Consider the following 25,172-nt stretch of genomic DNA (forward strand, 5'->3'; position numbering starts at 1 on the left):
TAATGGCTTGATGGATTGTAAAAATATGGTCATTGATGAGAGAGATGTGTATCACACAATAGTACATCCAAAAGGTCTTCATGAGAGTAAAACTCAAATGGCATACAAAAAGATAAAAGTTCTGAATTTGATCTTGTGTATCTGAATGTAGTAAAGGGTAATTCAAATGAATTAAATTATACTGGATTAACACTAGTATCATTGAAATTTGAATATTATTCCAAAGCCATTGCTAAATGACTTGTTACCACTAACCATCTGGTAATTTTCTGATTAAGTTGAATGTACTTAAAGGATGAACACTTAACCATATTGATTATATTTATATCTAACCATATCTAATTATATTTACCAAATATATCAGAAAAGGTCTTTAGTTTAAAACGCCTGATTTATACAATTGACACATACATAGATCATACACACATACATACACATATTATCATAAAATCATATATTCTTCTTTACTAACTACCTTAAGTTTGTCAGATATTTCAAATACACAGATTTTGTGTTTGTGTCAGATATGCAAGACAAAACCATATGTTACCAGTGACTGAAAGACATATCAAAGGTAGTTTTGAAATAAAATTAAAAAAAAAAAAGAAAAGAAAAAAGAAAAAGAAACTAAGAAAGTAATCTCTGAAGAATGTTACTCAATGTTACTAATCTCATTACTTCTTGTGGAAATACAGCACCGCTTTTTCTGGCAAAACCATTGATTTCCCAGGACATCACTATCATTTCATGCTCTCTGAGCCCCTCCCCGGCAGGCCCCGTGACAGTTATTTAGGAAGCATTGCCATCTACTGGTGAACTATCATCACTGAAGGAGTCCAAGTCTCAGACATACTGAACTATGCTAAGCCTAAATATAGAGGTTAATGATGTGAATATTACTTACTATTCAGAATTAGTTTTGAGTAAGAGACTGAAAATTCAGGCAGATATGATGTATTTTTTATTGTACTCTGTAGATATGTTAAGGGTTTATCTGGAGCAAGGTAATTTCAGGTAATAAAGTAGCTCAGAGAACAGATGACCCATGAAAAAAAAAACAGTACAATATTTTCAACTATACTTACCAAATGTATGAAGCCAGCTGCTGTCAGCCATGTGCTGATAAATATAGAGCACAGATTCACTAGCTTGATGGAATTACTGTAAGAAAAAAGATAAAGAGGGGGGAACATACACCAGATTCTCTAGTCATCACTGATGTATTACACATTTTTAACATGCGTCTCTACACAACTGAAAAGAGCCTGATGACGATTTCTGAATTGGAGATGGATCCATAAGAAAGCATAATCTAAGGCCTATGCAAAATATGTATGATTTTATATTTACACAGTTTGTATTTGCATAATATAAATACCTTGAAAGAGCTACCAAAGCAGCAATCTAGAAAAGTTCCCATGCATCTGAGAGCAGAAAGAAGCTTACAAATGGAAATATAAACTGCATTTGTACTCATAATCAAATAAGTAGAAATAAATAATAGAAATAAAGTTCTTCTTTATTCTTTTCATAAAGAATTTGATTTCCTATGAGTTCCCTTAACTCTGACTTCAGTGGGAAAATGCTATACTTAAGAATTGCAGAAGAGGTATAAGTAAAGCTTGTTTAGTGTGTCCTTACAAAAATCAGTAAAATTGGAAAAGCTAACAAGGATGTTAAACAAATTACAAGGAACTGAAGTCTAGATTACCGATGTCTGAATGATCTTATCCATTCTTGGAACTATACTGAAAATTGATCTGGTTTTCTTTAAAGAGCACATTTCTGAGAAAGCATGATGCCTTAGAAAAATTGCAATTATTCCTAAAGCAACATGCTCTAAAAGAGAAGACTGAAGTGCAATTTTCATGCAAATCAGATTAAGCAAAATAGTTTCCTCAAGAAATGTCACATTACAGCTTCAGTAGCCAAGGTACCGAAATCCCTGTAGGTGATTCAAAGCTTGAATCCTGCAAGAAGACACACACTGGGAGACCCTAAGGATCAATGGATGTACCTATGTAGCAAATAAAGATGAGATCATCATCAGATCAGGACACTCCTATTAGCTTCCACCAATGTGACATGAATAACAGCGCTTGTATAGGCGTGTTTTTTTCATGAAGGTATAAATACAGAGTCTCTGGAAGCCTGACGCTACTCTGTGCTGCACACCATGCCACCACCCCTTCATTGCTCTCGCCCCCCAAACCAGCGAAGTTTCAACCTTTGAATTAGAATTAACATAACCATGTCCATCTGTGCTATAATACCCCCCAAACTCTGCTGTGTAAGTGTGTGCAGAGGCATTCTGCATAAAGTATAGTGCAAGGTGTGTACAAAATGAGCACAGCAATTTGAACTGTACTCAACCACAAATTAGCTTTCAGTATTGAAGTACAGGAAAGATATATTTATGATATACACAGGTGTGTGTACATATATTTTATATAGAGATATATAAACTGTGTTTATATATAAAACATTATATATATTTATAAATATATTATTATAGAATAATAATATAGAAACATCTATATTATGTACTTTTATATGTATAAAAAATATATGCACACATCTACAAAGCTGCTAAGTTGCTCCAGGAAAAGAATTTCATTTAGTGGACCTAAACACTAAGGAGTATCAATATTCAAGTTCATTCTTTTTACTGGTCCCATACAAACCCTCTACCTTTACTCACAAAGCAAAAAGTTTAATTATGACAAGATCTGAAGACTAGAAATCTAATCTAGTAAAGCACGTACTCATGTATGAACTTCAAAAACAGCTATAGGCCCTCTTATGTGAGAGGCAGAGAATTAACTTACACCCTCAATTAGATAGAAGTGTTGGTTTATTTCATACTACATATTTCAAAATGTTTAGACAAGATATCTTATGACTCTGCACGAATATACTAAACAATCTGATTATGGAAAAAACAAAAGTTAAAACTGGAAAAAACTCTCAGTAGTAGTAGTTTTACACTAATATAACTAAATTAATACTTCTGTTCATAATTACTTTGAGGACAATAAAGGTATATAAATTTCTAAAAGTTGAGAAATGATCTTGGAAAGTCAACCAGACATCAGTTCCATTAAAAAAAGAGGTGTTTTAAGAGTTACAGTTAATGAAATGGGCATCTGTGGTGACTAGGAAAGGGTAATGTTAATTTGTCTGTAATAATTGCTGTACTCAAAATTAAGACGTCGAATCTCAAGTTTTGCAATTAATTAATGTTGATGCACATTAAGACATATTTCCTATTTCTCTCTTTCTAAAGTTATGGTTGATTAACATGCATATTTTGTTGGTGATGGCACTAAAACATAGCCCATAAATTCTTAGATTAAACAAAATGTTAGCATTCATGTGGATGCTAAGCTCCATTACAAAAGGCTGAATATCATCCTACACTTCAGTTTAGGACAGAAGAAACTCCTGATGCAATAAAGTATCATCTGGTCATCTATCACTATAATATAAGTAAATGACAGCAGTCATTAACAATTGACTATTTACATGACTTATTTGGAACATTTTATTTTTGGAGGTGTATTAAAAATTGCACCTTTTCTGTCCTCTATGAAACACCCTTGTATTTCTGCCAGAGTCTAAATATAGATGAAGGATTAGTCACAAACATTTTCATGCTCTTTAAGCTCTTTCCAACATCTGTGCAAAATCCCTTACTGTGAGCCCTGCCTAAGCCCCTACAGTTTTGCTGAAATGTATTAGAAAACAGCAAAGGGTAGGAGAGAAATTTTCAATCGAACATTGCACATTCTATTCTATTTCCTAAAATACAGGAAAAAATATTCTGAATAAGATGTACTTTATTTTGAATTCAGAAAACAAATAGATCTTTTGTATAAGCTTTTTATAGGCCGTTGTAAACCTTTGCTTTACCTTAAAGGTTCTTTTCAAATAGAATTAATAATTCTGCAGACATTCTAATAATTATCTAACATCCCCACACTTCTAGAAGAACTAGAAACTAGAAGACACTAGTCTTCTCACCGTCTCTATTTGTTAAGTGTTTAGCTTCTTTGGATTCTGTTGTTTTGAATGGTCTTTCTGTCCACCCTGTGAATGGGATTTCTTCCTTTAATCCTTAGTCACTACTTCCAGCAGCAATTTTAATTTAGATGTTACAGTAAACCTTTCTTTCATTGCAGGGGGGAGAGGAGAGGAAGAGGAGGACAGAATTTCTTCTTCTATTCAGGTACCAAATATAAGAGACACATCAGTGCTCTTTATATTCCATCAGTTTTACATCTTCTCAGATACTGACAATTAATGCAAAGTACACTGAAATGACTGTAGTGGAATTTGTTCTATATTTTTTTTCATATGAACACATATCACTTTAAACAGAGGACTTCTTTTTTTGCATAATTTTTGAATAAAGTAGTATTAACTATTTCTATACTATCATTTCAGAGCTAATAACAATATAAGAATATTACTATTTTAGTTCAACCACTTAGGTTGTCATTAATCCTCTTTTTCATATTTACAAATTAACAACAAAGTTGAAAATTTAAAACCTTAAAAGTAGATTGTAAGAAATGCTAAAATATGTTAATGCTAGAAATTTTTAAGCATCCTTAAGCAAAACCACCTCTATTACTTTAAAGTAGCTAGTTGAAAACATATAGTGCAAAATAATTGTTTGAAGTAGAGAGTGGTTAATACCACCATATGTAATTGAAATCACTGTCAGAATTCAGGGAAGTGGATTTTAATTTAATTAAACAGAAATTTATTGAGGGCACTAACTTTACTGTTCTAACTCCAGCATGTACAGCTGCTAAAGTTTGTCTTCTAACCACAACTGTTCAGCACCTTGCTTTTATGTTTTTCTCAGAAAGATTAATAATACATAAGTAGAAACTCTCAACAAAATATTACTTTGATACTGTAACAGCAAACATGTACCCACCACATGGAACATCCATGCTAAGTAGGTCTGCTTGGTGATAATACTTAAGGTGCTGAAAATATGAAAATTTCTCACTGTAGTTAGTTGCACCACTTTTTAGAAGTTAAATTCACATAAGACAGTAAATAAAAAACAAGGCTTTTCTTATGTTGTAGTTATGTTTGACTCATCAATTTTACAAAATAAGACTTTGTGGACATCAATAGTATTCCAAATTATTTACTTCATTTCAAGTGTATTAAGTTAAGATATGCATGAAAGCAGATGTGTCTGCCTATCGCAGGACTAGGAACAAGGAGAGACATGCAAAACCACTTTGAGTCAGTGACGGGTTTTAAATTAAATAAATAGTGCAGTGACAAACTGCTAGGGGTTAATCAGTCGAGTAAAACTGACAGGCAGTTAAGTAAGCAAGCTCTGCTTTACAAGCTTTCTAATAATCAGAATTTGGGATTTATGGATGCTTAGACATTCACATAAATGATGATATCTAATCTGAGAATAAATTTTGACACTAGACAACTGCTATTTGAACAAACAGCTCAATCTCGAATATGCCAGTTTTGAATAATATGAATGTGGTTAATGTAGTATTCCTGCACTTAGAAATTTATAAATCCACTACTCCTAAAGTTTTCTTTTTTAAAAAAAAAAAAAACATTTATCCAAAATTCTCCGAGTCTGTGGGAGTCTTCCACTGACCATCTTGACTTACAGTGAGGTTATTTTTTGTGTTGAAATGCAGATTTTTCAGATAGTACAAACATCTGTAAAATTACTTTCTTTCCTTATCAAACTGACAGTATTCTAAGCTTCTGGGCTGTATCCTTCCTACATGTTCATACAGTAATTTCTTTACTTGACAAGAACTGCGTTCCCTTCAATCACAAAGCTAGTAGGTATATGAAAGTTTTACAGTAAGAATAGTTTTCTGGTTGAGGGCTGAAGGAAACAGTTGTATACCACAAGTGTGTACACATCTCAAGAATCTATTTGCCCACAACTCCTACTTAATGTAGCAAATAACTGGAGTTACTGGCATACAAAGCCCTCATACGTATGTCTTCAACTGCAGAATGATGGAGAAGTAAGGAGAAAAAGCAAAGATTTTAGAATGGAACTGAGTTCATAGTAATTGAAAAATAAATATTGGAAGTTAGGTTCAATTACTTCAGCTGAGGTATTTTAGGGAGTGATAAAAGATAAAACCTCTGCAACTGTGAGGCATGGTAAAGTTCTTTTTTTTTTTTGTTCAAAGTGATGTACTTGTAAGTATCGCAGCACCTATTGCTTCTTCTCCATAAATACCATATATACTCAGTGAAAGCAAGCAAGTTACATAGAATATTTTAAATATTATTTTAAAAGAATGCTATGACAATGAACATAATTAAAAGATAGCTGAGTGTAAAATTAGTTTTCAATGTGTTTTCTCTGTGTGAAGAAGGATGTTCTGTTCAGATGGACTGAAATACAACCATTCAAAATGCTTTTTAATTGTATTCTGTTGAGCAAATTGTAATTTCTGTTTTTTTCCAAGGCAACAGAGTATTGACTGATAATGCAGAAAGAAGGAATATTTAATCAATGTGGAGTTCTGTAATTCATTCACCACTCAGTCTCATTTAGATATTTTAGGTGTAAAAATCTATCAAGTAAAATATCTACTAATTATATGAAAAAAGATGCTTAAATTGATAAATCTTTCATTAGCAGGAAAAGGTTTAAAGAAAAGATAGCAAGTGTTTTTTTGCGAAAAAAACATATATTAGTAGGCTCAGAGATTTAAGTCATTCATGTTCTGTCACCACTGCAACAACTCAAAATAGCAGGAAAGGTCATGCAAAACTCTTACCTTGTTTTAAGGATATTCAGAAACTGCAAAATTTCTGAAAACTGTATCAGTCTAAGGGCTCTTAAAAATCTTAAGCCTGTATACAAAAAAAAAAAAAAAAAAAAAAAAGGTAAAAAATAGCAAATTAGCTCTAGTACAGAATAATCCAGATTATAAAATCAACATTTGATTCACAAGGACAGTGATCAATGAAATCAACCTAAGTAGCATACAAAATCTCAAATACCTTTGAAGTGTTCTTCCATACTTAATCATTCGAAGATCCTGACCAGGTCTTTTTCAAGTTATTTTTAAATTATTTCTTTAACAGCTGAAGCACCCTACCAGAAAGCCTTAGGCTTTGTAGGAAGTCATGGGAGGAGACAGATGAACTGAAAGCTAAGGGGAAAAAACCTTACTGAGGTTCAGTTCGTGGTGCTAGTACACATGTCGTTTTCTCCCAGGCCATCACAGATGCATACAGATCTGAAACTCCTCATTTCTCCAAGCTCCCACTTTGCTTAGTGAAAAATAACAGATTATGACCAGGAGATCTGATAGCCTGGATAAGCTAGACTGTGGATATGCCTGATTAAATTGGTAAATCTTAATGACGTAAAATCTTTTATTGTAGTAATGCTCCCTATCCCCTCCCTACTTTTTAAAAACTCAGACAGGAGAACACCAGAACCATCCATTCTCTCTTAAAAATCACAAATCTGCTCTAATTCTTTCCATCAAGCTAAAACTATAGTAATAGCTTACACTCTGGCTACTAAAGACATAATGACTTCTATGAAGAAACAACATATTTGTGTTGAAATCAGGTTGCCTGAATAGCAGTTCCCAGACAACTACAAAGCCAGACATACAGAAGGAGAAGAAATAGTGCATGCACAAGAGAAAATACCATAAATGATTAAGGTCTTAAATTACTGAAAGATACTTACATTGATAGTAAATAATTTTGCCGCAAACCTTCAGCATATGATTAAAGATACATTGTGTATTATACCTATACAGAGCTTATAAAATTAAATGAAAGGCTTTGAGGGTATTTTTTAGTAGAGAATCGAGCCAACAGTTACATAAAAATTGTGTAACATGGTATTGTGACCAGTAGGCTTAGGTCCAGGGCAGCTTCATCTCATATATTCTCTTGCTTGATGTTTATTTTACCCACTTTCAGTGCTATAAAACACTTTTTATTTCTAGAGACTTAAGTAAAGACTGATCTTGGCAAACCTAAATATGTACATAACTGCCTCATCTCAGGGAAGTTCTCTTCATGAGCAGAGATGGTCTCATGTGGTGAGATGCTTGTTGAATCAAGGCTTAATTTCTGTAATATTCTAGGAAATTTGTTAAATAAGGTTTTTTACTCCTGTTAAGGCTCATAAGTATCCTTAACAAAGTAGAAAATTACTCCTGTCTGTGTACTAAATGGATATAAAGTTTATTTTTAATTAATGACTCATTGGGGAACTCAGGATTAATCACTTGAAAAGTGGATGTAATATCTAGAAAAAAAGCAATAAAATGGTGCTTAATTCTAAACTTCACATCCATTTGCAAATACAAGTTGAATATTTAAGATGATAGTTCTCAGAGAGATGTATCTCTCTGCTCTACTTGCGTGGTTCCCACAATTCCTACTTATTCCATTTCAAAGGAGAAGTAGCTAGGGCAGGGATGGAACAAAAGTCTGACAGCAACTGACTTTTCTTAGTTCCATTACATCCAGCCAACTCCCTCACTCCATTCTCTAGAAACTTTTTCAGAAATTATTGGTGGGGAAAAGATAGCTAATTTCAAATATATTGCATAGCATTTAAGGAGAAGTTAATGAGAAGACTGCTACCTATTGCAATAATAATAAAAAAAAAAAAAAAAAGAGGAAAAACACATTTAACAATAAAACCTCTATTTCCAAACACTAACAATGCTTAAAGTATACTTTAAATGCTGAGACATCAAATGATATACCAAGGAGAGTGTGGGTTTAACGTATTCTTTACTGAACAAGAAAATCATTACAGATTGAGTTCTGCATTTGTTACTGCCTACACTACTTTAAAAAATTTCCTACAGAAACTAACATTTAAAAAAAGCAAGCAGACAGCCAGCTTATTTGATCTACAAATAGAACTGCCCTGTATAGAATCACCTTCTAACCTCTGTATCTTGTCTGGCTTATCGGACTGTGTTTTATAGCTAAAGCAATTCTGACACAGGAAGGGTCAAATTTTGATCTTCAAAAATCTCAATGTATTACCTGCTCTATGTGGTTCAAATATGAAGAATAAAATGAGAAGAAAATTACAGTTACCCTTATCACAATGGCATACAAACTCCTTTCAGTATTCCACTCTTCTGAAGACTTGACCAATTTTGTTATTAGGTTCCTTTACCCGTGCTGTTTTATATGCTTTTCTGTATTTCCTATCGTGCAAATATTCTGGGAGTTCCATCATACTAGCAGAAATATAGCATTTCATAAATATTTTTCCCACGCAGTTCATAGTACCAAGATATTACAAGGTATCTGACCCTATGAAAAGGCATTAGAGAAGGGCAGACAATCTAGATGAGATATCAAAACTTTACAACTACCATGATTCTATCTTACGCTATTTCTTCATATTCATAGAAAATATTTTTATGCTTTACTAGCTTCTGGAGAAAAAAATAGACACGCCAGAAATACCGAATTTTTATATTTATTATAAAATACATTTTGTATTATTTAAAAAGCCCTCTGTTAAATAAGTATGTTCATGAGATAAAGAGTTGAAAACATTTCATGTTAATATATCTTATAAGCCTGTAAAACTTGATGAATTTCAATTATTTTCAATGTCCACTAAAATTATTTTCAGTAATTATTTTCAATACTCTTTTCAAGCTAAATCGAGGCATTATATCAAACAAAATTCATTAGCAGAAAGAACACCGAAGGAAAACACTTTTGTCTGCCCTGACAGTCACTCCTCCTGCCCAAGTGCTGAACAAGGACTGCAATCTACCTCTGCGGGATGGAGTGTTAGCCTACTGAATTTAATAAGGAAACTACTGGCTCCCACCTGAGTTTTGTAATTCCCTTCAGTACAATATCTAGCTAACTGGGAATTTTAAAATACATTTGGCAGTGACTGATGGTACCGTCAGAGAAGAGGAGAACCTGGCTCAGGAGGAAACAAGCTGAGGCTGGGAATAGCATTCTCAGCATTGGCCGTGGTAAGAACTGCAGATAGCTTGCAAACAAGGGTGAAAAGCTGACAGTTCATCATAGAAGAAGCCTGTTTAAAGTAGGAAATATTCAGCAATATTCATAACAAATAGGTATTCTAGAACAATGTAAAAAAGAACTGTGAAAAGTGGTCCAAACAAAAAGGATAAAGGGACGGGACCACGCTAGTGAGAACTGCAGATGGTTGGAATAACCCTGTTTCCATGTACTCAATACTACCTTGCTCCCAAGGGTTAAGCATGCAAATGTTGGTTTATTTTTCTGTCTGCAAGTGAAAGCCACTATACCTGAGATCAATGTGATGTTTATTCCCCATAGCTACCACAGTGAAGAGTCACTCAGCCAAAACAACTCTGCATAGTAGGGGGTGTGCAATTACACGGTACAGTGTGCCAATGTGCACATCTCCCCAGTAGGTTACGTTGTCTGTAGACCTTGTGTGGCTTGAATTAAAACAAAGAAGGAAGGGAAATTCCCATTCCTGAATAGCTATGTTTCAAAGCTAACTGTGAAAGAGATGAGGCACTGTCTTTGTATATACCTATGTGTTTGACTCTCTCAGCCCTACACAGTAAATTGTGTGCATTTTGAGAGACTGCAGTTAACTCAGAGGCTTCAGCCTTATTCTTCAAGTAGACTGCAAAAAGCAGCTGCTGGGAATAAACTGTAAGCATAAAACTCAGACAAAATGACTTTGCCCTTAAATATGATTATCAGTATCATCTTGTACTTCACAAGGGGATGATGAATGAACTGAGTATTTCCCAGAGGAAAAGTCCAAAGAACACCTCATTCTGCTGTTAGTATTAATGACATGCCAAAGTGTACTTGCAATCATATATGCATCTGTAAGCTGATGACACAGTAATCTTCACATCAATAAGCCTGTGGCACTGAGACTGCTGTCAAAATAAAAATGGCCTAAATTATTCAGTAGGTATTCATGCTTCAGCGTTTGTTTTTATGTTAGCTTTCTATGAATCCACAGAAAATCAAAATCTTTTAACTTGGTTTCATTTCTTATGAGTCTAACTTAGGAGTTATTGATAAAAGGTATAGGCCATAAAGAGTGGCTCACCTCTGAAAATTAACTGCAGGCAACGAGTAACGCAATGCTCCATGACTGTTCTCAAATCAAATCTGACTCACTTATAGCTAAGATGATAGTCTCTCTTTGAGGCCCACTAACTCACTGAGATTAGAAATTTATGCAACTTGTTTATGCATCAGGAACGGTAATAAAAATTCTGTAATAGGAATACTATTAAAAATTCCACTAATTTTCCCAAAGCTCTCTCAGCTCTACATCTACCAATAGGAATGCGTGCATCTTTCTTTCCTAAGCAGTATATGGGAATGCATTCTATTCATGTGCAGAAGAATTATTACTTTTAACATGAAATAAATGTAAAACAAATTTTTAGTTAAACAATATAATTAATAGTTGAGGTAGGGTCAATTTCTTACGTACTCTAGTAAAGTCCATTCTAATTTTGACATTTAATGGAATCTTATCTGCTAAATTAATTAAGGGAACTGCTGAATGGGATGTTCTGAAATTTCTGTCATTTGAAAAAGTAGTAAAAAAAGTAAATGTTTATGCTTCTCACTACTGCCAGAGAAATGAAAGATTTCTATTCCTTTGTTTTATGACAATAATACTGTACTAAAACATAGTAGCCTTGTCCAAAAAGTCACTGCGGTTAATTACACAAACTTAAAATTCATTTTGTTCAAACGATACATGCACTTAAGGCTCACATATACAAGCTGATTTAACTCTTCTTACAATTGCTCTAGCTTAATTTGAAGGTTTACTGATGCAATCAGTTGGTCATCTCTCATTTCCTCATCCTTCAACTCAGCAGTGACGACGCAGCAAAAGAAAGCGTTCTAAGTCATCCACGGCTGTTTAGCCATAACATCTGGGAATTTGTATGGTGTCTCCTCCAAAGAGTAGACAGTCCTAAGACTATGTTTCAGTCCTCACATATTCAGACTAGTATGGAAAAAGCATAGACTTCAAGCATGCGCACACAAATACGAACTTCCACCTAGGAGGGAGAAATGAATTCTGTAAGATTATCTGCTCTCCCAGTAATTTTGCAGTCCTTTGATTCTATATTTCTTAGAGCTGTAAAATAGACAGTGATGGAAGGATTAGGCCATCAGGAGACTTCAGCTTCTAAATGAATCACTAAGGTATGCTTTAGTTTCTTTGAGCTGAAATTATGCCCAGGATAGAAAGAAGAGATTTACAGATTTTTTAGATTATTATCAAACAAGATTCCTTTAAAATATTAAGACAAACATGGAGGGTTGAAGAAAAGTCTTATTTATTTCAAAAATATTTATTTGCATAATGCACATATAAAGGCAGATAACTACCAAAAGGTAAGTACCAAGTTATTTGGTTACATTAAGCTAACAGAAAAGTGAAAGTGGCATTAAAATTAAGAGTAGAAAATCGTTTTCTCTATGAAGTTCACAGAGAAAAAAAAAAAACTTCATTCTGCATTTTGGTCCTAAAAGTTCCTTGAATATGGTATTTTCCTGCTTGTCAGGTTGCTTTGCAGTCTTTCTACTGAATTGACGCTTTCAAGTGGATTAGTATACAGCAGCAATTACCCATAGGTTACAAAGGAAATTTGTAACTGTACATCTATAAAATGGAAGAGAGAAAAGCACAACTAAACTATTATCTGTTCTTAAAAGAGAAACAGGAGTTGGGATATTTTCTCATTCTACATGAGACAGGTTAATCTAGATGAACAGAGTTTTCTTGCACGCTTGCAGGATCACACATTTCTCATCAAGGAAAATATATGACCCCTTTTTTCTTTTCCTGTGTTGTTGCTTCTGCCAATAGCGTATCCAAAAGTATTGGGATAAGAATTTAATCTATATCTCTAGGGATTTCATAGGGATTTTTGAGTCCATATCTATTCTTTGCAAACCATTCACCTAAAAGCTCTTCAACTGAGCTGTTTCTTCAGATTCTTTTAAACTAATCTCTTTCCTGAATATTTTTAACAGCATGTTATTACAACATATCAAATTACCACTGCAGCATTGGTCCAAATATTTCCAAATAGTCTTTTTACTCTTTTTAAGATATTTGTATTATTTGAGCATCTAGAGTAATAATACAATAAGCACTTTAATAAACTGAATGGTATTTTCAGTGAATGATTTCATTACTCAACAGACTTATCAATGGCTATTGATACCCTACATTTGATCGAGACCATATGTTTTACTGAAGATTAAATAAACAAGAATCCATCTTTTGGAAATCAGTTTTAACCTTCCCTGAGACATATGTAATGAACAGATGACTTTAAGGATGAAAAATCCTTCTGTCCTGAATGCTTTCACATAGCTCAGCAGAGAAATCTGGGATTCCACTCCCAAGAGTGGACAGAACGGGACAAATTTGAAAATAACAATTCAACAACACTGACATGGAAGACAAGAAACAGGACAGGAGATACAGAACTCGTCCTTCCTTGGAAGCAATGCAAAATATTCTGATACATTTCCCTGCTTATTTGTATTACGCAAATGTACAAACAGGAAAATAAATAACCTATGACTCAGGAGACTGAAATTGCATCAGGTTCATAATCTACATAGGTTGTATACCAATAGCTTGCAAACAACACTGTATCAAACCATCCTTAATAAACCTCTCTGCTGCACATTTCTTTAGCTTACATTTACACCTGCTGAAATAATTACAGTGGTTCTAAAAATAACCTAAATCATTTTCCTAATAGCACCACTATTGCAGAATATTACATCCCATACTGCAGTAAAGAACAGATTATTTGATTTTAGAACACTGGATCCTTTTAATGAGGTACTAGAGATACAGACACATTACATCTTGTGAATTTGGGAAGGTATTTTTCCTATAAGACAAATGAAATCCTGTAGTATTATTTTGAAGTCAAAAAAATTAATTACAGTATCTTTGCAGAAAAAAACAACACTAGTACCAGACAGAATCACAAACTACAGTTCTGAAAAAAAAATGTTTAAAGTTAGAGTTGGACCTTACCCCAGTAGGAGCCGACCCTATAACAAGACACCAAGGAGTTTCGAAAAGTATGATGCTCTTCCTTTTCTGGGACATTATGTCCAGCTTTGACACGATATCCATTTTGAAACAATTCTCCAAGAGACTTTTTACGTCTTCTAGTACTTTTATAAGTCTCTGCACGTGTGCCCCCAGAAGGGTTGTGGTAGACTAAAATCTTGCTGGGAATCATGATTAGGTATCTTCAACTTCAGAAACACTGAGCGTATAAAGTATTATGGTCCAGTCTTCAGTCAGAGCATGCACTAATAGCAAATAGAGTCAAATATTTCCCCGTCTTTTTTTTTTTTTTTTTTTTTTTTTTTTTCTAATTCAGTATCAATGTGGAGAGATCGTTGAGAGTTCTTTCTTTAACAAAACTGCTCTTTTGAAGCAGATTTATTTTACTGGACAGGGGATAATGCAAAATTTACTTTTATATATTTCCAAAAAGATAACTCTATATAATCTAATCCCTTTTTGTTACCACAAAACAAACATAATTAATTCAAATACAAAACGCAGCCCCCCAAAAACACTAAGAGTACCATCAAGTGAATAGACAAAACACAAATCACAGAAGCAGGCAGGCAGGCAGGGCAGATGCTGCTCTGATCCCTGATGTACCAGAGCTTAAAAGCCATCTTCTATCCGGATATTAGCACATAAGCTTCTTTCAGATACACCAAAGATCCACATCTGCCAACCCAAAACCCACAGAAGTGATGCCCTTCACTTGGACTGAACAGGTACTCTTGTAAGGAACATAGTCGATTTAGGTCATATACATAAAGGCCATTTTTACTACATTTTTTTTTCTTTGACATTTTTACATCATCTGTCTGCTAGTTAAAGCTGGTATGCAGAAGCCAGAGGTCACATAATCAGCCAACTCTTACATGATTTATCCCAGATGAAACCAAAAAAACCACAACAACCCTTCATCTAATCCCAGTTAATGACAACTCTACAGTACCAAAGAACAACAAAAATCTTTAGCCATAAACCACAAGTGTAAAGAAGAGAGTGAATTTGTTCTCTCGGCAGACTTGCTCTGCAAATATTGACAAAAACAGATTTTTTTTTAGTCACTCAATTAGCAAAAAAGAAACAAACAACCCTTCAAAATATAAGTAAGGTGAGATATTATCTCCCATGACGTACAACATCCTTTCTTAATCAACTTTCCTGCTTTGGGCATAACACACAAGCTCCATCTACCTTCTTTTCCAGGAACATGGTTATCATTCCTATTTTTTGTTCCTAGAAGAGCCACAAACACACATATGCTAAAAATATATCAATACCTGGAGTACAATGCAATGTAGGCATAAAAGCAGATAGCACCAGGCATTTACAGGAAATGTAGAGCATCTCCAGTCTTAGAATCTCAAAGCATTTTTGAAATGTTATTGAAGTATAAGAATGTCAATTTTAGAAATGTCACACAAACTTCAAGTTTCAGTAATATGAGGTGAGTGAATCAGAGGCAAATCACTTCAGTGACTCTTCTACATTGTAACCTTTAGACTACGTTCTTACAAACAGCCTGGTCATGTTCCCACTGGTGACAATAGCAAAATTTCATTCAGTCTAGTGGGAAGAGTGTTTGACCCTATACATAAGCATAAAGACATATACATAAAATATCTGCAGGCATTGAATTATTCCTCTCAAACAGAAAAGATTTTACAGAGATAGTACTTAACTGTGTTATTAATCACATCTTGTACTATTCAAACTGAAAGAACATCCCGTTTACTTTTTTACCATGTAAGAAATAGTATTTCCTTCATTCTTGTATTTCACCTTGCATACTATTATAATCTTGTTACTGTCCGATTTTAAACTTATCATTCTTATCTACTTATAACATATCTACTTATTTAGTAGAGAAAATGTTTGAGTATAGAATCCGGTTGCTTTCCAAGCCTTGAACATTTCTAAAATAGGTCAGTACCTCAGAAATAAATAGAAATAGCAAGCTTTTTCATTTACGTAACTTATAATTTGGTCTTAGCGATCTGACATTATTCCTTTAACTCTCCCAGCTCCCTGGCACAGAGAATGACAGTCAGATTTTTATTGATTTTCACCCATTTTGATTCAATGCACTTGCTGCTCTTGCAAACAGCAAAATCAAAAAACATTAACTGAATGACAAAAATTGCAAATAAGTCTAAACTAAATCCAAACCGCAAGTTAAAAATGTGAATATGATTTTCATCAGAAGCAAGATGATGACATATCATGCTGAGCAGCAGTATCCAGCCATAGACAGAATCCCACAAAGATGTTTGTTTTACTTTCATCCCTCCCTAAGCAGAGATTTCTGGTTTTCAGTGGGATAGTTTTGGCATTTTGCACCTCAATCTGATTATGTAAAACAGCTCACTGTTTTCAGTGGGAGTAGTTACATTCTTGACCATCTATACTATCTCTCCTAAACAGCATATAATGAAGCCAACATCTGCAAGGTCAATCTCAACAACAAATTTAAAATGCTTTAATTAAGCAGTGCTTGGAGGAACATAATTATTTATCTCACAGGATCATTATCTAGTCAAATAGTGAATTAAATTATGAGTATCTTAGTATGTATCTGATCAAACTTTTCTTTTTTTTCTTTTCCTTTCTTTCTTTTTCTTCTTCTTCCTTTTTTTTTCTTTTTTTCTTTTTTTCTTTTCTTTTTTTTTTTTTAAAGGAGTGTTGTATGTGTCTGTGATGGGAATTCAGTAGGTGAGGTGGTGAGGTGGCCCTGATCTCTCCTGATTCAGCACTCAACAATTCACTCACTGGAGTTCGATTCTGTACAGATCAGACAGAAGATGCCTGCATTACAGTTTAACCTATTGTCCACTGGCATTTCAGCAATACAGAGAAGCAAACTAATCTAGAGGACTGAATGTAAGAATTTTCTGAATTTCAACCTCAGTGGTTAAATTCATCACAGAGTAACAGTACAACTGTTACTTAGAGCTCATCTTTGCATCAAAATAGCACAGCATTAGGACAAAAGCAGGTCTTTTCAGTTATGTTCAACCACTTAAGAATCATAAACCTATTTGATTCCAAGTTCTAAAAAAAAAAAATTAGGCTAACAGCTACTTCTCAAATGTCATGAGGTGTGTACCTTAGGCTGAACACAACATAAAGCATCACATGCAGGGAGATGAAATAATGCCACATTTTTTGTTGCTTGTATTTTTAAAAATCTTCAAAGAAAATAAAGACACGTAAAACTAAGATCCCAATGAACATGCCAACTCTTTATAAAATTCTGCAGACCCCAACATGCTGAAAATCAGTGGAACATTTATTGGATAGCAATTTAAATAAAGTAAATGAGACAATGCATGGCAAGATCACAGACTACAGACAGGAACTCAAACTTTAGCATTTCAGAGGAACACCACACATGAGAATATCTGCTTCATGCCTAGCCTGCATGCAATACCTCAGAAAGTCATTCACTGTATTTCCTCAGTGACGGAAGGTAGATCATAGGTATGCAGTAAGCTTTTACTTCAAGAATATTAATTGGAAGCAACACAAGGAGACTGTTAGGTTAGAACCAGTTTTCAGCAACTAGGTCACCACTTTTAAGAACCGAAATCTATCTTATAAAGACAGCATAATTTAAGATGGGCAGTAGACACTCTAGTCCATCCAGGTACCATCAGCACTGAGCTGTGCTTAGGATTGCAGAACAACACATAAAATACTAGGCAATACCATAGTGCAAAGTTACTGGAGACAGCATAGTACAACATAGTGCTGTGGAGAGATATGTACCTTTGCCTGGGTTCCAAAATCAAAATAGCCATGCTAAAATAGTACACTCTCCAGGCTAACATCAGCTTAGAGGGGCCACCATGCTAATGGGGCTATACTGCTTTAAAACCTGCGAGCTCATCTGGAACAATCTGGGGCTTTTTATCTAGATCCATATTGTGCCATTTAGTTATGCTCAGTGATTCAATATATACGGCTTCACTTTGAGTCAGATATTGTCAGATATATAAAATTTACCTTTATTGTTTCTGTACAATTTTAGAGGTTATTAGGTTATTTTTTCATATTAGATGAAAAATGAGATTCCAGAAATCTGTTCTTTGTAGGCTAAACTATTTTTTTCTTCAGCTGTGAAGAAAACTACCTTTCAGACATCCTATAATCTAGCTGATACCAGCATGTAAGTGAAAGTCTGGAGTTAGATTAAGCAGATAAAGACGATGCCATTGTGAAAATGGCACTGCTTCCAGTGTTTCTTCACTATTTCCTACAACTGTGGAGGACACAGTTGAAAAAGTCTCCAGGACTGAGGTAAACTCCTAAATCTTTTGTGCTGCCAGAAACACCAGAGATGTGTGCAACCTGCTCCGAAGCATTTCCTCCAAACTACTCAACATTCATCCTACCATATCAGCCATGTTCTAAAGAGCTCTAGGATGACTTGGTACAATCTATTGGACCTCGAAGGAATTTAAGGCTATTTCAGAGATGATAAAAGTGAAGCTCTCTATATTTTCAACAGAAGCATATCCTCAGAGTGTATCACTCCATGACCCTCCCTGAACTTGCCATAATTTGTTTCCACTTTTGGAAGCACTGCACCCATTAAATGGCAATTTCCTTTCAAAGTCCATCTAAAAACTATCAATCTCAAATATTCAGGAGAATAAAGTAAGACCTCCTCAGCAGCTGAACTCTGCCTTAGCTTTAGCTGTTAGGAACTAGGCAGTTATATCATCCTGCAAGAGACCAAGGGAAGAACAGCTCTTTGGCAATGATATCCAATGTGTTGGGTTAAAAAGGACATCAAATTATTGTCCCATAAAGCATAGGTTACCCTAAAGAAATAATCCTAAAAGTTTTCGTTGACCCTCTTTCAAAAAGCATAAAAGCATTACTTATAGGAAAATAAGATGACACAAACCAAACTTACTGTGCTTGTGTATGTAAAAGCTATTCCACTTGGCCAACTACTTTTTTCACACAGTTTTGTAGCATTCTCCATGTGTCAACAGAATAATTTTGTATCCATTCTGCCAAGCACTTAATCCTCAGTAATTGCACTAGATGATTAAGAAGGTAAAACTGTAATTCAAACGAGTTCCTGAAGAAATGCATGTAGTTATATTATTTATTTATTATCTCTCAGTCTCAGACAAAATCTTAGAATATTAAATCACTTTCAGAAAGGTTAGCACTAACAATAACAAAAACAGAGTCACTGCATCTGTAAACAATGTTTGGTTCTTTATCCCTAATTACATGGTTTTAGCTTATACCATTTAAGGCAATGACTATGTCACACTCAAGAGTGAATGAACAGTAGATCTTTACAGAAAATCAGAGAAGCCTGCTTTATCTGGCAGTCAGTCAACTTTGTAAAGGAAGTATTACCTCACCAGACTGATAGTGGTACCATTTTTAATGAAAAGTTGAAAACATGAAGAGAAGAAAAAAACAATATTCATGCTTACCTTGGGAAAAAAGACAAAATGAAGAAACAGAATATATTGATCTCAAATTTTTCTATTTAACATTGTGCCATCCTTTCTAGACTCTGAAGACCATATTCAAAGAGGACACAAAAAATGTTCTTTTCACATTCTTTGGTTTTGGAGAATAAACTAATTGGACAGTTTACCAATGATGATCAAGATGGCCCTTTAAATCAGATGTAATCTTGGTAAGCTAACCTTGCAGAGAGGTGGCATTGAAGGTGGGGATTTGGAATTTGTTTTTTTAAAGTGCCCATTACAACAGAGCATAAAGTAGTTTAACTTAATGAGGAAATGACAAGTCAGCATCCTGTATAATTTCTCCTGGCATTCACCAGGAACAAATCGCCCTAAATCAGGAATATACTGTTCTGAGAGGCTATAACCGTGGGGCAGGACAGAACGCTTAGAACAAGGGCAAAGGAAGGACAAAGGCCAGATCTAAACCCTGACTCATGCTGCAGGACGTTGTTTTAAAAATCAGATGTCTTTGTTCCTATGAGTTACAAGGCACAGACTGGAACTGTCAAAAAAGCAATGAGCATACTATGAAATAAGACGTAAAAAGGATTCGCGTGTTTCTGTTCTAATCACCTTGCATGATATTCTGCGTTTTGGCCACGAAATCTTCTTTAGTCTTTAAACTACACAAATAGGAAATGTTTAATTATGAAAAAAAATTACAAAAACAATACACTTACAACACAGTATAAGCAATTATGCTAGACACAAAAAAGCCTTCCAGTTTTCTGACTAGATGTATACTTCATATAACATTTATCTCTGTCAAAGAGAAGTGATACCCTTTTAATCACCACAGAGAATGATCCCTTGTGCATCGTATAAATTTTTACTGTAACAACAAACAGAGTAATTCATACCAAGTGTTAGATTAAGGATGTAGGTGTGAAATTCCAAGGAAAGCAAAGATCATGTTTTTTTTTTTTTTTTTTTTTTTTTTTCCTTCACTTTTTTAGGATATAGCTGTCACACAGATCCATATACCATTCACCAGTATCCCTTACTTCACCCCATGCTAGTATTAAAAAAAGGGTCTTAATCTATTCAGTGTTATATCCTGATTAAATACAAAGTCTGAGGACTGGAGGTTTTAATTCAGCATTGAAGCTGAATGAAGAATAAGCCCAGGAAAGGGAGCAGCATTTAAGGCTCCTCTCTTCAAACTCATTTCAGATGGAAAACATCTGTAATCTGCCTGTTGATATGCCAGTTCTCAGGGAGTTTCTCGTGCACATAAAGACTTGCAGCAATAGACCAGATGACTAACTCAATATAAATTACCAAACAACTAATAATAGATAGTGAAATTTCCATATATTATCAGACTAGATTAGAATTCATTTCTAGAAAAAAGTCCAATTCCAACGTTTTCCTAGAAGAAACCCTTCTCCTAAATCTGAATGCATCATTTGCTATTTTCTGCTGATTGCAACATATTTCTCATATTGCAAGTCATCCATCTTCCATGCACTTGTGTACCATCTTCTACAGATGGATTTCCAAGAGCAGAAGTGAGCATAAGACAATCCAGAAGGACCTAGTTTGTTTCTTTTTTTTTTAACCATTATAAACCCCACTCTTTTCTAAATCCCTATTGCCCCAACCACACATCTAGCCACTACTAAACACACAATTAAGTATACTTCAAAATAAGTATCTCATATAATTTTGCTTTAATTATATATAAACAATATACATATACAAAATTTTAAAAAATATTTAAACAAAATGTATGTTCCATACAAAATTTAACTTAAAAGTAGTGAATTAATATATGATTTCTTAGGTATTTATTTTAATTATTACATAATCAATCATTTACATATGTAAATAAAAAGTGAACTTTTAATATGATAACTATCACCTACAGCAGCCTTTATGTAATAGAGTCCTGGTAAGAATACCCATAGGACTTAGAATGTCAATAGCAGCAATGGAAGTTGGAAGCTGAATGAGAAAGGGTTGCAAAGGTTCAGTTCAGGAAGAAGAATAAATATGAAGGTTGTGAAAAAGGCAGAAAGAAAATCCACTTGAATGGTATTAATATTTTATATATTAATACTATTGTGATTACTTCCCCTAGTGGCATAAAGCTGAAGAGGCATTATATCCTCAGAACTTCACTGACTCACTTGACTTATTTCAGAGAACAGGATATTATATAAAAGCATTCCGCCTCAGAATTAAAATAGAAGTTAGCAAACTGATACAATTTGAAAATAAAATTCACTCTGATAACACACAGTGTAAATGTACTCTGGCACTTAAATTATAGGTAGCTTCTAGTGATAAAGCCCTTTCTGCTAGGTTATGGGGATATGCACGCCAAGTCTAGCATCACTTGAAATTATTCTACTTCTAGAATACATATGATGATAATACATGAAATTATTGCACGTGACATGGAACATATCATACCCAAGGGGCTCAACTGAGGATAGAGGAGACTGTCAGCGGCCACTAGATGCAAAGTGATTAGAAAGGAACTGGTGTATCTCTGCAGTACAGTATGAGCACATAAATAGTAGGAATTCACATGTGCAGTTACGAAGGAAAATGTTCTGTGCAATAAGGAGCTGTTTGAAGAAAAACACAAGGAGCAGTAGAGAAGACAACAAAAACTGATCATTTGTTTATACTGAGCAGTAGAGTAACCGGAGGAATAATGAATAAATAACCATTGGAGAGATTTGAGTACATCAATAGAGTAAGTACTTTGCTCTCAGTGACATTTGTTTATGAGAGACCACAATATTTTCCGTTTTACTATGCAGATTATCATCTTCAGATATTGTAACTTGAATGCAAAAACTCTTGCAGAGAAACCTGACACTTTAAATAGTAGATTGCCAATTAATTTCAGCTAAGCCTCCATACAGTGATACTAAGATATTGTTTTTAATAGAACCAGCACTCCTTATATGAGAATGCTAAAGAAAATGCTGTGTACTAGAGCTGTCTCTACACAGCACACTTTCATCTGCTTTACTCTGCAGAAGCTAATTTGCAAAGAAAACAAAACAATTTCCCTGCATAAATGACCTGTAAACAAACAGGAAAAGTAGATTTAGAAAATAATCAGAATATTTCACACAAAAATCAGAATATTTCACACAAAAATATTACTTATTTAGAAAAAGGCATTTTTGTAAGTTAAAATGCTTTTGTAAAAAATTAATAGGAGCATTATTCTAATTTTCATCTTTATCTGTCATCTGTTGTATTTGGACTAGCATCAAAGAGCTGCTAAGTCAAATAGGCTGCCTATCCAATATTTCTGCTTCTGACCTGAAGTAGCAGGAAGGAAGGTTTTATAAGAAATTATATTTTTGGCAGAATGCCTGTGCAATTTTGAAGACAAGATGAGCTTAGATAATTGGAACATAAAAACCACCAAGAAAATCCAAATTCTGTGGCTTTGTATCCCTTTATAGCTATCAAATCACAGAAGTAATATGGGTAGATAGATTTACAGAGCAAAATGTTTCATAACTAATGTAAGCCTGTGTGTACTGTTATGGTATTACTATGGTACACCTACAAATGCCCTGTGATGATTTGTTCAAAAAGAATTAAAAACTAAGTGAAAAGAAGGCATTCCAAATCTTAATTGCAGCTAATTTAACAGTGTTCCATTTTAAAAAATTTTCCTGAACAGAAGAACCTGGGAAAAGCAGCAGAAAGATTCAAAACCACTTAGATCTAAAGAACAATCAAATACTGCCTGCTAAGCATCATTAGCTTTATTAGTAGAGACTTCCTGGCAGGTTGTCCGGTACAGCACTGCAGTATAAGTTGTTATGGTGAAGTCAATAACTTCAGAGACATCTTTGTGATGCAGAGAAATGCTCTTCCATTTATGGAACAGATACACGTATTTCCTCTGCTATGTTTTTATTTTATTATTTAAAATTTGAGATAGCATGCAACTAAATACTGCTACAGGTGACACCAAGGTTAATGAATGCCAAATGTCTGGGGGCCAGTAGTGAATCAGGAATAAGCCCTGCATAATGTGAGTGTGCACCTTTCAAATATAGAAGTACCAGAGATCCTTCGGGGTTCAAAAATTGGTGTGAAACAGGTGGCAAATCATGAAAGATAAAGCAATACTTTTTTTCTTGACTTAGTTCAAAAGAGTATGAAACTCTAGCAGATGGTAAAAATATCCTACACAAGCTCAGAAAAAGCCTTAGATAAAGTAGCTAGAACAACACGTTTCTGCATATGTCAAATTTTCCTTCTCCACATCTCATGTGACACTATGTATAGCATCACTGAGTTTTGAAATTACAAAATAGTGTATCAAGCAACAGACAGAGGAAGAAGGAAGCACTGTGGCAAGTTGCTATGCATCTGCACTTACAAGAGCAGTGAGAATCTTCACTCAGTACTCTCTTGGCTTTCCCTTGATCCATATACACACCACCACTAATCAATTCAAAATAAGGTCTCTTTCTGAACTGGTCCCAATATGGTCAGTCCTTGGTTCAGAAAGAAGCACCTCTTTGCAGTACTAGTTGTATGGGAAAATGCAGAAGAAAATTAAATGCAGACTGAAAATCAAATGCAGCGTAACTGTGCTTGAAATGCCTGTAATTCCATCAAAATATTTCTGAGGGCATCATAAACCACGTGAGAAAGGTAATGATTTATGATTTGTCAAAACTTCCCTTTAACATTTACAATTTACTATCTAGTGTAGAGAGTCTTATTTTTTCCTTCCTTATTAACTTCCAGCTAACTTAGGGTAATAACTTTTACTGAAATCTGCATTGTGCCCCAATTCTGGAGTTTTGATAGACAAAAAGGAAAAGATTTGAACATGGAGATCTACAATCAGGTGTTGGAACTTCACTTACGTGAAACTACAATTTTAAATAAAAATTTTGACAAGAGAACAACAAAAAGGAGTCATGTTTTCATGTTAAGATGTTGCAAAACAGTGCATATCAATTGTCTGGATTGTAGAAAACAAAGTATGTGAAAAATTCTAACCTTGTCACAAAAGCATTTCTATTGATAACCTTCTGAAGCCAGCATTATGCTTGTTCCTAGAAATAAAATTACTTTTCTGTTTGAGAAACTATGTCTGTATAAAGAATTGGTCAAGTTAGAACAGATTTATACATCAAAATATGCTGAAGAATAATTAAACAGTCATAATGAAGATCTGTGAAGAAGCTCTTTCCAAGTACTAGCACCTAAAGTCTTCAAAAATACACTTCAAAGTATGTGTGGGAAAGTAAAATTACTTTTCCACACTCAGGACAAGTAATACCTTAACTAGAAGTAGAGGCTTCCTCCATTGTCCTTCCTCTGTGATGAATAAATTCTCCTGACAACTGAACCACTTTTTTCTCAGTGAATCAAGACTGATAACATTGAAAACATTTGTAGTTTTCAGGCGTATTAAGAACACTAGTGAAACAATTTTCAATCTTTATTTTTTCATTAACAATTCAATAAGATTACTTGCAGTGTATAAGTAGTCACCCTAGTAATTCTACAATGTTTCAACTCGGTGA

The 25,172-nt window shown here is 34.2% G+C and overlaps 1 protein-coding gene across 6 annotated transcripts in view; it reads right to left on the reverse strand.

Moving 5' to 3' along the window:
- KCNMA1 (potassium calcium-activated channel subfamily M alpha 1) overlaps window positions 1-25,172 on the reverse strand; it is a 510,592-nt gene that overhangs the window by 167,469 nt on the left and 317,951 nt on the right. For all 6 annotated transcript variants that reach the window (XM_062580642.1, XM_062580641.1, XM_062580640.1 and 3 more), the window contains 2 exons: window positions 6,804-6,879; window positions 1,086-1,161 (listed from right to left, as the gene is read on the reverse strand). In XM_062580642.1, the coding sequence (XP_062436626.1) occupies window positions 1,086-1,161; window positions 6,804-6,879 (152 nt within the window). The remainder of the gene's footprint in view (window positions 1-1,085; window positions 1,162-6,803; window positions 6,880-25,172) is intronic.

This window comes from Rhea pennata, chromosome 7, assembly GCF_028389875.1.
Source record: "Rhea pennata isolate bPtePen1 chromosome 7, bPtePen1.pri, whole genome shotgun sequence".
Lineage (NCBI taxonomy): Eukaryota > Metazoa > Chordata > Aves > Rheiformes > Rheidae > Rhea > Rhea pennata.